Source organism: Odontesthes bonariensis, chromosome 6 (assembly GCF_027942865.1).
Source record: "Odontesthes bonariensis isolate fOdoBon6 chromosome 6, fOdoBon6.hap1, whole genome shotgun sequence".
Taxonomy (NCBI): Eukaryota; Metazoa; Chordata; class Actinopteri; order Atheriniformes; family Atherinopsidae; genus Odontesthes; species Odontesthes bonariensis.
Genome location: NC_134511.1, coordinates 12,751,062 through 12,765,018, shown reverse-complemented (window position 1 = coordinate 12,765,018; position 13,957 = coordinate 12,751,062). Strand labels below are relative to the sequence as shown.

General features: G+C 41.0%; 1 protein-coding gene across 2 annotated transcripts in view; it reads left to right on the top strand.

Annotated features, from left to right (window-relative positions):
- The window catches only part of col27a1b (collagen, type XXVII, alpha 1b), a 60,869-nt gene that overhangs the window by 31,111 nt on the left and 15,801 nt on the right, over positions 1 to 13,957 (top strand). For both annotated transcript variants that reach the window (XM_075467417.1, XM_075467418.1), the window contains 24 exons: positions 192 to 245; positions 1,484 to 1,528; positions 1,974 to 2,027; positions 2,283 to 2,327; positions 2,539 to 2,592; positions 2,993 to 3,046; positions 3,882 to 3,935; positions 4,070 to 4,123; positions 4,199 to 4,252; positions 4,350 to 4,394; positions 5,436 to 5,489; positions 5,694 to 5,738; positions 5,898 to 5,951; positions 6,229 to 6,282; positions 6,511 to 6,564; positions 6,694 to 6,747; positions 9,119 to 9,172; positions 9,502 to 9,546; positions 10,113 to 10,157; positions 10,325 to 10,378; positions 10,983 to 11,036; positions 11,119 to 11,172; positions 11,597 to 11,650; positions 12,442 to 12,495. In XM_075467417.1, the coding sequence (XP_075323532.1) occupies positions 192 to 245; positions 1,484 to 1,528; positions 1,974 to 2,027; positions 2,283 to 2,327; positions 2,539 to 2,592; positions 2,993 to 3,046; positions 3,882 to 3,935; positions 4,070 to 4,123; positions 4,199 to 4,252; positions 4,350 to 4,394; positions 5,436 to 5,489; positions 5,694 to 5,738; positions 5,898 to 5,951; positions 6,229 to 6,282; positions 6,511 to 6,564; positions 6,694 to 6,747; positions 9,119 to 9,172; positions 9,502 to 9,546; positions 10,113 to 10,157; positions 10,325 to 10,378; positions 10,983 to 11,036; positions 11,119 to 11,172; positions 11,597 to 11,650; positions 12,442 to 12,495 (1,242 nt within the window). The remainder of the gene's footprint in view (positions 1 to 191; positions 246 to 1,483; positions 1,529 to 1,973; positions 2,028 to 2,282; positions 2,328 to 2,538; positions 2,593 to 2,992; positions 3,047 to 3,881; positions 3,936 to 4,069; positions 4,124 to 4,198; positions 4,253 to 4,349; positions 4,395 to 5,435; positions 5,490 to 5,693; positions 5,739 to 5,897; positions 5,952 to 6,228; positions 6,283 to 6,510; positions 6,565 to 6,693; positions 6,748 to 9,118; positions 9,173 to 9,501; positions 9,547 to 10,112; positions 10,158 to 10,324; positions 10,379 to 10,982; positions 11,037 to 11,118; positions 11,173 to 11,596; positions 11,651 to 12,441; positions 12,496 to 13,957) is intronic.

Below are 13,957 nucleotides of genomic sequence, written 5' to 3'. Positions count from 1 at the left end.
GGCTTTGCTCTGCAAACTTCTGTTTTGGGAAACACTCTGTTGATCCCCTGTGTTTTGTGTAATAACTCCAGTGACAAACCAACTTATAAACATATCCAGCATCCACATGGGCATTTTGACATTGTGAACATGATAATGTCTCTCAGTGCCCCCTCTGGTTACATGACCATCCTATTTGTGTGTGTGTTCAGGGATTTCATGGTGACTTTGGAGAAAGGGGACCTCCTGGCCCTGATGGGAACCCAGTAAGTGAAAGAAAGTTCATCCCTGGCTTCATCACTATTTGCATGATGCAGTTCCTCCTGTATCTCCAGAAATGACACCTGACAGAGAGTCTAGTTAAACAGACTTTTTTTCTTTTGCTTGGTAACGTTTTTTAAATTGAGTACAATGACCCAGAAGCACCTGAGTGAAAGCCATAATAAGAGCTGGTTGAATTTCCTAAATGCTTCCTTGAATACTTCATTTAGAATGGGGAAATAATGCACCATCTTTTAGAAAAGGAAAGGAAAGAAAGCCATCCCACACATTTTGCGGGTGCAGCATTCAGAGAGATACTAGATTATTTCACTGTTCATAAATGTAAAGGCTTAATGGAATTTTCTGATGCGGTCAAAGAAAAGTGCTTGGGGAAAGACTATAGAAGGGTAATGTTTTATTTTGACTGTTTGATTGTAGCTGGACATTTCAACACTTTTTAACCACACAATATAATTTATGTAGCATGCTTCGTGCTTAAACACAGTTCAAAGTGCTTCCAAAGAGACCATTACACCAGGAGCAAGTAAATCTGTGATATCTCTTATTGTTTAGCGTAGATCCTGTTAAACAGGTGCACCATTTTAAAACAAAGAGCAGAGTAACAAAGTTCGAGCTTGCTCGCACATTCCTACATTGCAGACCATTTTATTTTTATACAAGACTGACTGTGAAGCAAATCCTTACAGTGATTCAACCACTCACTCACCCACCCACCATAATCCACACTGATATAAGGGCAGCAGCATCAGATTCACTTTGCGCTCCTCTTTCTTTAGTTTGACCCTCACTGCTTGTGACTGACAAGGTCAGTGTTAGATTAAAATTGGCTGACCTCCAAGAGTCTCCAAGCTTCGCTTCCTTTCCCTCCAGAGGGAAGAGGGGATGATGTTCCATTTGGCCGAATTCATCTCCTTTCATTCAAAGAGAGGCGGAGGAGGCGGCAGGAAGGCCACACTGTGCTTTTCTGTGTGCTTCTTCTCTCCACTGTGCGCGTAGCTCAGAGAGGATGTAGGCATGGCATGTGGATGTGAGGTAGACAACAAGCCCCCTCTATGTGTCAGGTGTCAAGTCACTCACTTGCTATGCTAAACTTAGGGAGAAAACTCTAATCATCAGAGAAAATACAGAAACACGCGGTAATCGGTAATCTTAACTGAGTGCGACCCCTACAGTTCTACAGTCTCTTATGTGACTGACTGTGTTGTTTCTTCATCTTGCTCAGGGGGAGCTGGGAGCCCCTGGCCCATGTGGAGTCACTGGTCTTATTGTGAGTGTTTAATCCCCTTCGATTTACTATCTAAATGTGTTTTGTTATTTCTACACTCGGATTACTTGTCTCTCCAGGTCATGTTTTGCCTTTTTATTAGTATTTGGAAACTAATCGGTAGCTTTTAAAAAGAAAATAGAATTGCAAAGAAGGGGATCTAAAACACCTCTTCATCTTTTTGTCAGCTAAGTAAAAGCCTGTTAGATTTATGCAGCATGTGCAACTGCAGTGGATTTAAAACGTCATGACTAACTGCTCCTCCAGTGTCCAAACATATCCAGAGACATGGCTGCATCACAAAACCGCCAAGTGCCAAAAACAGGCATTAATCACATTTTTCTAAAGCACATTTGATAAATGTGGCGTGTTATATTTCTGGAAACCGTCATTTTTCGTAGTTATGCTCAGTAGTTGCATTGGATAAAGGTGTGTGTTTTGTGTGCAGGGAGATATGGGTCCTACTGGCTTAATGGGTTTTCCGGGACTGCCAGGACTCAAGGTAAAGCATGCAGTTCTCTACTTGCTTCGTCCGATTTTGCTACTGATCAATATAAATTGGCCACATCAAGGTAGAGGTAGTTGTTAACCGGGAGGTTCTCATACTACATTTAATCTCACTTTGACCTGACATATGGTCAGTACAGAGGTTTATTATTCTATAGAGTGTATAAATCACTGTGACCAGAATACCGCTGTGCCCATGAATCATGTTTTTATCACTCAGTTGTTTAATATTTTATTTTTTTCTTACCAGGGAGTTCCTGGAAACCTGGGGACAGCAGGACTGAAAGGTGATAAGGTGATCTGCATATGTTTTTTTTTTCAAATTACCAGTGTTTGAGGTGACAATTTGAATAATTCCAGACTCCTGTAATGTGTAAAATGCTGCTGTAATGCACACCTTGTTTTACTTTATTAGTTAGCACTAACATAGCAGGACTTGTGGATTGAATGTTTCTTTTCTAAGCATCTAGATTATTTTTTCTCAGCTAAGTCTGTTTTATTGGCAGGGGGATGTTGGCTTACCAGGAGAGCAGGGGGAGCCTGGATTCCAAGGGGACAAGGTAAGTGCAACCTGCTGTGTGATCAGATTTTACAGCAGATCAACCCTGAATAAGTCGATTTTAGGATTTACATCCAATGTTGTCTATCAAATCTGCATTTAGTGTGTCATTTCTGACACTAACAATGTGTTCATGGGGATGGATTGCTAAGACTTGGTAAAAGCCCTTGTGTTGCTCTCTAAAGTGTTATTGATGTCCATTTACCATTTCGCTGAATGCCAACCAAGCCACTAAAAGCAATGTGAAGATGCTTTCCAAAGTGCCCTACAGCACGATGAACAAAATTCTAAAAATTGAAAGTGTGAAAAGCTTTTGCAAAGAACTATATGTGCTTTTTTTTTGGTTTGATGTCCTTGTTTGTCTTGTTGACTTGTTTACACTCTGGTTTTTCATGTTTCAGGGCAGCCGCGGCTCACCTGGGCTGCCGGGTCCTCGTGGAAAACCCGGACCTCAGGTATTTTCTTTACCTTGTTCAAACACTCTGCTGAGTACACGCAGAGAAACCTTTGAGAAAACAATCTTTAAAGGCTTTAAGATATTCATAAATGACGATACCTGTAGAGTTACTGGCATGGAAATCCCAGACAAGGTAATTAGTGCTGCACTTAGATAACTGCCAACAGAGGCGAGGGATGTAGCTCCCACACTCACTGGAGTTTTGGGATTCCTTGAAGGGCATTCAAATTAAGTTCACAAGAAGATAGTTTCTCAAAGGGTCTGACAACTCTTAAAATGCACACAGGATAAAATGCTTTTGGCAAGGCTTTTGGTTACAATGGATGGAAATCTTCAAACATGTCAGAGAGGAAACTTCAGACACTCATTTATGACGAAGAATTTTGATTTAATCAGGCACAAATGTCCTCTTAAAGAGCAGAGCTGATGTAAATTTCCAGCGTTCGTGCTTTCTGAGATTTAAGAGTTGGCTCTTCAGTCAACACCCACCTGACATGAGTCTTCCATGGAAAACAAAGTCTCTTCCAACACTGAAAGCAGCCAGTCTGAGGAGCCTAATTAATTCTTCTTCTTATGATCTTAAGAGAGATTAACTGTGGAGCTTTGCAAAAATTAAATTTCATATTCTAACTTGGATTGACTTGAGCTTGAATGGCATAAAGAGGATGATTTTACAGGTTCTACGAGGCAGATTTCTTGTCACTTTCAAAATCATTTGGGATTTTCTTGCTTGGTTTCAAAATGTTGTTGCTCAAACTAAATATTTAGGAATTTCTTTGCTGTGATATGGATTGTACATTTGCTTAATTTGATGTTTCTTTGACATTTCTAAGGGCATACCTGGAGAAAAGGGCCCTGATGGTATACCCGGTCCTCTGGGCCCAGAGGCAAGACCGCTTCCTCTTATTCTACATTTGTAGTGGCTAATGAGCATCCAAAGAAATACATCCTATCGCTGTAAACTATTTATCAGCTCAAAGCTGTTAGCTGTAAGGAGGTTAACGTCCTGATGTTTTCACAGGGCTATCCAGGTGACATTGGCCTGCCGGGGCAAAATGGCCCTGAGGGACCTAAGGTGAGTGGAGTGACGTGAACTTGTTTCAATCATCTGAAAATAAGTGAATTTTTACCCTCAGTGTCTCATAATTAGGGAAAGCAAGGGACAAGAGGTTTGCCAGGACCAGCAGGAATGCAGGGACTTCAGGTTGGTTTACATATTGTGGAAAAAAAAGGTTAAATCGACAAGAAACGTTCCTTTCTCTCAACTTGTGACTTTTTTTTAATTTTCTTTGATTTGTCAGGGTGATGAGGGACCGCTTGGGCCAGCTGGACTTTCTGGAGCCGAGGTGAGTGCCGATTGGATAAGCCCTGCAGCTCAAGACCACTTTGAAAGTACAGTGACACAGTAAAGATCCTCACACAATGCCACAAAACTTGCAATGCACACGCTCGCACACGTGTTTCTGTCTAAATTTAGTTTGGGAGGAATGACCATGAGCAGTTATGGCTGCTCAGTTCTTTGGCTGACTGATCTTTCTATTGTTCTAAAGCTGTTTTGAAAGGCATCCTATTGGACACTTTTTGCTCATATTACCAGATTGGTTATCAAATTGCTATTTTGTTTTCTACCATAAACACACACACAAACACAAACAAAAGTAATTGTAAATGTTCAACCAAAACATAGAGGTGTTTATGTCCGTCTATAAAAGATAATGATTGGTGGATTTTAGGATGAACGCACGAGAAAAGGAAATTTTTAGTTCCAAAATGAAATAATACTGCTCTATATGTTATAGTAATAGCTAGTTTGGGAGGACAAATGTGAAATCACAGAATGAATATTGCATTTATGGAATAAAATCCCATTAGTTTTTTTTTATTTTTTATTTCCTCATGTGTAGATATTCTTTCATTGCAGTATCTGAGCGTAGGCAGTGGGGAGGCCATGCAAGCTAAACTCAGGACTTTATAAGAGACAAATTGGGTAGTTTGGAAATGTTTTATGTAACTTAAAGTCCAGAGTGAACAATTCTGAACAGTTTTCAAATGCAGCTCTTTTTTTGCAGAGGTTGGCTTCAGTGTATCATCTCCCAAAAGCCACAAAGTGATTACTGAAAACAAACACAAATGACCCGAAGACAGTTTTGAGTAATAAGCAGCAATTATAGCTCTTCCTTTTCTTGGTTTCTGAAAAGAACAGTTTTGTTTTGGCATCAGCTGTTGGTTTGTTAGGTTGTTAGGTGCCACAGCCTCGTGAGGGCCAGCAGACTCACACACTTTGTCTTTGACAAGAGCTATAGGGTTCTTTGTTAGTTTCGTGGAGCTGCTGTACGCTGCTGTACGCTGCTGTACGCTTCTCTCTGTCATTTTTGCTTTCTGTTCAGGGCAGACCTGGGAGGCTGGGATTCCCTGGACTGACAGGCACAGATGGACCCAAGGTCAGACTTAATTGTCCACATTTGCCGCTGAGCCTCTGTCATCCCTAACTGAACATTCTCTCCCTGGTTGTCTTTTATGATAATGTATCAACTGAATTTGTGTAAATTAGATGTTAATTCACTGCTACCACAGGGCATCTGGCCTTTAAGACCATTTCAGATGAACTGACCTAAAATTAAAAGGCATGAATACGTTTTCCATAGGGTGAGACGGGGACAACTGGTGAGGTCGGGAGGCTTGGCGAGAGGGTAAAGGCTTTTTTTCCCCTCTTTCTGTTGATTATTTTTGTTTGATGCTCTGTGCATGTCTCTTTTGTTGAAGTTCCAGAGATGAGTGGCCTATAATGAGAAGTTTTAAGTTTATAGAGATAAGAGAAATAAAAGGCAGCCATGTTTTCTCTCCTTCAGGGGCTGCCTGGTTTTATCGGGCCTGTCGGAGAAATGGGTATCGCTGGAGAAAAGGTTAGCATCGTCAATATTTACCGTACTTTGCTGGCTATCACATCCGTTTGTCTCTGAATGGGTTATGCTATTAATCAATCACTCACTGGACCAAAAAGGTATTGAACAAACTTTAAAATCAGTAAAATACCTGTAACACTCTCCAGAATGTGCAGATTTTTCTACTTTTCTCTACATTGTTTACTTGTAAATTGAATATTTTTCAGCTTATTCTTAATAAGAACTAACAGTTGCAGGCCACCTTAGGTTTCACTAAATATGACTTGTGGTTCCTCAGGGGGATCGAGGGAAAATGGGCGCCCCCGGGCCGCCAGGTGAAACGGGACCGATGGTAAGGAGTAAGTCTGGACCCCATCTCTTGTTCCCTGAGGCATTCAAATTCTGCATTTCTAAGGGATGGGGATGTGATTCTTCGGAAAGATGGGTTTAAATAATAAAGTGAAAATGTAGGCTGGTGCCCATGTATTTGATTTTTTTTCATAAATCTCAGCGTTAATTTATAGGGAATTGTTTTTAATCAGTCATTAAGATATAAATTGCACAATGCTCTATCCATCAGGGTCACACTGGAATACCTGGAGAGACAGGACCACCTGGACTGCAAGGGATCCCAGTAAGAGTACATTTCTCACAGTTTTATGGCCTGTTGAGCAACTTGCCATTTTATACAAAGGAAACTAAGACTTGCCGAATCTTTTGCGGTCAAACTCAAAGAATATATTTTTTTTCCACACACATGCAGGGGCCTCCTGGTTCCCTCGGATCCGTCGGCATTAGAGGACCCAAAGGCAGGAGGGTAAGTGAATAAAATCAGTGTTCTTCTTATATTATGTAAACTTTGAGTGAGATTTCATGAGAACCTTATCTGATGATATGACAAACAATTCAGTTTATGCTCAATTTTTATCGATGAGCATGTTGATGCATGGTTTGGTTCATCAACTGAAGACCATCCAAATACGTGTGTCTGTGTGTGTGTTAAAATGCAAGGTAAAGCATTTGGGTGCAGCCTCACAGAGCTGCTTTCTAAAAGTGTGGCTCTGAGTGCTCCTGTATTTGCTTGTGGAGAAATGGCACATCTTCACTGAGAATCCAACCGTCACAAAATGCCCCACAAATACACATGGAGTGCCATTAACGTAATCTTACCAACCCTCCTAAAAGCGTAAAGTTAAATATAAAGTGCAGCGTATTTCCAGACGCAACAGGCCATGGCAGATTCTCCTTCTGAATAGATCCAACTGAATTTCCAACAGAGTTATTGACACCTAATTCAGTTCCAAAAGTATATAAAACAGACGGGTTTCAAATGCAGTTGTTGTATTAAGAAGCTGCTCCACCCACAATGTTCTTATACACAGGCATACAGAGACAGATATGAGCATTTGGTTTTATGAAAAGCAAACAACAGAACCACGTGCGCCTTTAGTACGGAGTGCAGATCCAGATGCCTGTGCTTGAACCAGTTAAGTTTTAGATGTTTCCTTGTTTCATTTGAAACGCTCTCTCTGACATACTTTGATTGTGTGACTCTGATACTAAATTTCTCAATGTGAGAACCATAGTGCACTGGAAAAAATCAAAGTCTTACCAAGTATATTTGTCTCATTTCTAGTCCAAATATCTCATTACAGTTAATATAAGATACAACTGCCCAACAAGTACTATTTCAGCCAGATATAGGGACTTGTTTGAAGACAATACATCTGGAATATCTTGTTAAATGAAAAAGTCTTCAAAACAAATTGTTTTGAGTCACATGTCATATGAAACAAGCTTTTTTTTTACATTTTAAGAGGTTTTTAAGCTAATTTCAAGATCACTTTTATCTCAAAAGTCCTAAATATCACATCTTATTTCAAGAAATCTTGACAAGCCGATTTTTACTAGTTCCATTGGCAGATTTTTTTGCTTATTTCAAGCAAAAGCGTCTTTTATTTGTTGTTTTTTTTACTTACTTTTGGAGGGGCATTTTTTCCAGTGTGTTTTTGACTAGCTCCTTTTTTTCAACGGATTTCTCTGCAAAAGTCCAAGTGGATGTACTGATGCACCCCTCCGACATGATGCTAATGTTCGCTGTCTCCAGCGTCCTTTGCATCAACAGTTCCCGGCTCTCCTCCTTTTTCGTTGTCTTTGGCCCTTTATCTTGTGTTTCATATTTCAGTCATACGTAAGCATCATTTCATCAATTTGTTTTTAAAGCGGAATCTTTTATGCTCTTATCCAACCGCGCTCTTGTGAATTTAAGCCATCCTTTAAGCCTCACATGATGCATTTCTACCATTTGCAAGCCAGTCGTTACTATCGTTTTCTCTCCGGTTCTTCCACAGTACTTTTCAGTAGAAAGCCCTAAAACATGGGCCCTTTATAAGAATGTCAGTAAAAGTGGGTGAGCTTCAAGCGAATGAGATGACAAAAAGAAGGGGCCCCTAAATAAGTTTGAAGACCTTTTTCTTGCTTTGCTGAATATTTGTATCTCTGTAAAACGTCTTGAATTATCCTTAAGAAAGCAGACAGCTTGTGATTTATTTATGTAACTAATCAAAATGCTTTCTTTTAGGATGATCATTAGGTTGAATTTATGATTTTACTCATGTTCACATGTTCTCAAACAAAGCTCGACTCACTAATACCTAAACTCCACGATGTTTCTCAACACATTTGTCTGTAATCACCACCATATTCTACTCTGGCTCTATTAAGATCTCTGATATAAGATCCTCACATGAAGATCCAGCACGGCACAGTTGGTCCTTCACTGCTTTGGCTTTGAACAGTTGTAATAGCGACTCCTTTGACTAAATAGTTTGGTTTGATTTTAAAGGCAGGAATGAATCTGCTACAAGCCCTCTGACAGTCACCCGTCTGCAGGTGGTAACACTTCTGTAATTGTGGAAAAGTGGGGTCCCCGCTGTGGGAGTTGGGCACACTGCAGGACTAAATCGCAGATGCCAAGTGTTTGCTTAATAGCCACAACGTTTGATGCTGTCTCTCCAGTGTAGGATCAACTAAAATACACTAACAAATAAAACCAAACGCACCGCTTCCCAGCTGCCAGGTTCCACCACACTTGGATGATGGAAAAGATCTTATTTGTTAAACACTCTCTGCTTCAGGTCAATCAAAGAGCAAATTATCATTAATAACAAGTGTTTTTTCTTTTACAGGGTCCAAGGGGTCCTGATGGTGCTGTCGGTGAAAAGGGGTCTACAGGGGTTAAGGTGAGCGCACAAAGCGTCAAAGAGTCAAAGGTGACAACCACTAACAAGTTCGAGACGTGGCTCATTGTTGTTGATGTTGATGTTGTTAGAGAAATGTTTGGCCTTGAGATATTTGCACACATCAAAAATGTGACGAGCAACATAGCCTGAACTTGAATTGTAAGAATATTTAGAGAACAGCCTTTTTTCGACTCCAATTTTTAAGAGCAGCATCTTAAACCAAAGAGCTTTAAAGGATTAATTGTTCGGGCAGCGTCTGGCAGTCAGACACATTTTCACTCGAGGAGGGATTTCCGAAAGCTCGTTTAACTGATGCTTTTTCTTTGCAGGGCCCTGATGGTCCTCCAGGAAAGTTGGGCCTCCCTGGGGAGATGGTGAGGAAAATTCCTTACTGTCCTAACAGAAGCGCATGACACAGTCTTCTAGATATATTTGATCAATGCTAAAACAGACACAGTCAAATAATACTATTGCACCAAATATTCATCAATCAGACATTTTTAGAAGTATTTAATTTTCCTAAAGAATAGAGTCTATGGAATATTATGTAAACATAATGTCCTTATCAGTTAAAAACAGTTGGTAGAAAACGGTTGTAATCTAAGTGTCTTTGAGCTGTGGAATGTTGCTTAGATTCAAAGAAAATCAAAGCCATCAAAGCGTGAGTTGTACTGTTTTTCATTCTTTTTTTGCACTAAAACTTGGAAGTAATTGACAGATAATAAGAATGATTATCACATGAAGCCGGCTTTCTATAACACGGAAATCTTAACTTCTTCTTGTAAAAACAAGAGCGCTTTATAGAGTGAACTGAGTCCTCATCTTATCCTGCCTGCACCCCCCGAACACATCTTAAGCTTTACACGGAAAAAACAACACAATTTAAGTCTTAACTTTCTGTTCGGGTCTGAGAACTTTTTTTTGTTGTTGTTTCCTGCAGGGGAAGCTCGGTGAGCCAGGTGAAGCAGGGCCGAAGGGATTTCCAGTAAGTTATTGGGACTAACAGTGTTTTCTTTAAGGTCACCTGATTTTGATACATTTTGTGGAGCAGGAGTGGATACGACATGCTTGTGTGGTACAATGTCTCTCTTGAGGGTGTTATAGTATTAGAACAGTAGTAATGTGTGTCACAAATGACCGTATTATTTTCAGGGTGTTCAGGGGCCCTCGGGACCTCCAGGGGCCAAAGGACTTGAAGGAGAGCCAGTGAGTTTATCATCTATGTTTATGCTAAGTATCTTGGCCCCTCAGTCCGGGAATCAAGCTGAGCTACTGTAACAGCAGCACTTTCTTTTCTGTTTGTTCCATGTAGTCTAATAGTGTTATATTTGGAAATTGTTTCCAGAGAGCCCTGCAATAACTGTTTACCCTCTACTTACTCTTACGTAAATTCCTATTTGACATCTTTTATTCAGCTCTCTCTAGAAACCCACATCCTGTTTTAAAAGCCCAGATATGCCTAATCCTCTTTCTCTGCTACTGTCCAAGACTCACAGCCACGAGCAGCACAGTAGTGAGGCTGAGACAATTTGATTTACGCCACTTTCTTCCTGTAGAGGCAGCTTTATTGTAGTCTGAATGTGTCTCTATAACAGCGGGGCATTTTTAAAAAAAATTTTTTTATCAGTTTCAGAAACTCTAGCCCATTATTTTGTTGGTTCCGAGCTGTTCAGATTAATTTATCTTCACAATCAACACTTTCTGCCTGGTGCTTATCATCTCTGTTCTAGTTTTTCACCTTTACTGTCACTCTCTGAGGTGTTTGTCCAGGATTATAAAATGCTCTTACCCTTTTTATCTGTCGCTGCAGGGACCAGCCGGGCCACCAGGAAGGATTGGGCCGCTGGGGGAGATGGGGCCGGCGGTGAGTTACGCAAGTGGTGTAAAAACTCCAAGTGAGTTTTACATTAGCATATGATAATAAAGGCCATCCCTGCTTCTTACAGGGGCCGCCAGGGAAAGCTGGAGAGAGTGGACTGCCTGGAGAACCTGGAGAGAAGGTATAGATGATAATGTATTCAATTTACATTAGAGCCTTTCATGCAGTAAGTGCCTATAGCCACAGGAGGTGCATGTCCTGCTAAATGGAATTATAAAGCATTTGGGCCTCAGTCCTGAGATCTGGATGTGATATTTTTACAAGAATGTAAATATAAATATATATATTTTTTGCTCTATTGTCCACACTGTGTGTTGCCATCCTTCCAGCAGTTTTACTCGAAACAGATTGTCTCACCTACTAAGCTAGATGAGAACAAAATTCAGCACTAAATACAATTGATCTGTTAACAAAGGAGTTTTTCTGTAAACTAAATGTCCGTTCACACGGCAGCTTCGGTACAACTGCAGTTTTTCAATCAATGGTTTTATTGATCTAGACATCTGAAAAAAATAGATCCATAGTTTTGTTTCTTTGCTTGACAGGGTTCTACTGGTCCACCTGGAAGCATCGGGGAGCAGGGTTTGATTGGTCAGAGGGTGAGTGTCCCATCTTTCCTTTCTGTGAAGTCTGTTGTTGAACACATCATTTGCAATCAAGTGCAAATCTGGATGGACCACAGTGTGATGCTTTTATCGACACAATGTCAGTCTTGACACTGAAAGGAATATTTCTTGAACGGGGTTGTGTGAAGTACTTGTGAGTAGTCGGTATCTTACCTGCAGTGGACAGCAGTTGGAGCGCTCTCAGTTTGGGAGATCAGGGAAGATTATGTTTTGAGCAGAGCCAACTGTGCTGCTGTGAGGAAGGACACCAGAAGAGCGAATTCTCACCATCTAAAATAGGCCGAACACCCAACATTTGTAGAGAGTCAAACCAACGTTACATTGTGGATATTTAGTACCATACCACTTTTGCGTCAGTTATTTTTCCAACAGCACAGGCATTAATAACACACAGAATGAAGAGATGAAATAACAGAGTAAAGAAATATCCCTTTAAATCAAGACAAAATTGACTTGAAACTGTAGAGTTTAGGTGTGTGTTTTGATTCTCACAAATTTGCCTGAACCCTTACCCCTTCAGCATTTATTTGCACGCATGTTGTGCCTATTAGGGTGGCAATAGAAGCTTGAGACCTCGGTCCCTCAGCACTTTGCAGCAGATTCTTTAGAAGGATTCAACTTTTCTTTAAATGTATGCATTTGAATTGAACAGCCTGCACAGAAAGCAGCTTATTTTAGTGTTTGGCTGGCATTAGATCTGTTTATGCTATTTGTGGATACTCTCCCTGTCACACTGAAACAAATCCATCCATATTTTCTCTCAGGGTGAGCCAGGCATTGACGGGGAGGCTGGTCTGAGTGGACCCGACGGAGCCAAGGCAAGTATGAAAATGAACAGGCGCACTGCTTTCACCTTAGATTCATTCTGTCCTAAAGCTGCTCATCTGCGAACCTGATGAACTCTCCTGTTTCCTGCAGCAGCCTAATAACACTACAGCAAGTATCGTTAGTAAGATGTTGGCTGTTGGGCTTTTGGAGATGCACTGTTTTGACTCTCTGTGGAAAAGGTATTTTAAGAGCTCTACTGTCTGGCAGGCGTTGTGACAGGAAAAATAGAAAAAGAAAGAGCACAAAAAGCCTTCGTATTTAGCAGCGCCAAACTGCTGGAAGCACTGTATGGCTGACAGACTGAAAAACAGCCTTTGGCTTCAAGGAGGGAGTAAAATGTGAGCACGGGGTAAGGAAGAGATTCAGAACCTGTGAGTCTGTTCAGCTTCATGCTGTACAAGACGTTTTCTGTTATTCAGGGGAGTAAACTGGTATGAGAGGTTCCTGGCCTCCCTGAGGGCTCCTGGATGGAAAACCTGTGAGAGATTTGCAGCGTTTGCGCTCATCGTTTTTGGGGATTTATAGTCAGTCCGACGGTAAAGACTCACTGTTGGAATAATTTGTGAAACACAAACTCTAAATGCAATCATGAGCTTCATTTCTCATAAACAAAGACGGGGGAATTTCCAGCCGCATACCAATATGTAGGACAGCTTAGGTGGCAAACCCAAAAGGTTCAGGCTTGGTCAGGTTAGCCCTGCTGGTGACCCTGAATCCTCCAATCGGGTCAAACTATTGCCTTACTTTTGATTTTGACTGCCTTTTTACTTCACTCCTCAAACCGAAATCCTGAATTTTGTTTCCATGTGTTGCGGGAATACTAAGTGTTGACATCTTTGGCATGATTCCTAAATCAGAGATAAGGCCAGCTTCACCAAAGCTGTGTGGCATGTGCAGAACATCATATTTCCTCTGCAGCTCCTATGCTAACAGATTAGAGCGTGCACACCAGCTACGAGCACACCTCTCTCAGCCGTTGCTCGGGCTGCGTCACAGCAGCGGGCCATGAGGTATGTGTCAGGGAAGCGGTTCGTGTTGCTCATGCTGTAGACCTCAATTCAATAATGACTCATCTTCCACTGTAGTTTCAGTGTGAGCACAGTCTGTCACTGATATGTCAAAGCACATTTATGCCTGTCATGATGATGATTCACTTTTGACTGTAGTAATTCCACGTGGGTCATTTTAAATGATGTCAAGTCTTTTTGAATCATATAAACACGGTTTACACAAAACTTTGGATATTTCTGGCTGTTAGTGGCGGAAGCGCTACGCTGAAAGATTGTGCAGGGAGCAGCGTGGCAGCCGAAAGGTCAGCAGTGTGAAAACACACATGCAGCTGCAACGCAACATTTCAGCAATGCACACGCGTGTGAAGCCATTAGAATGGATCACACTAACGCGTTTATGTGCTTTGCTTGCACATATGCTTTTGTATGGAGACCTGTTTTC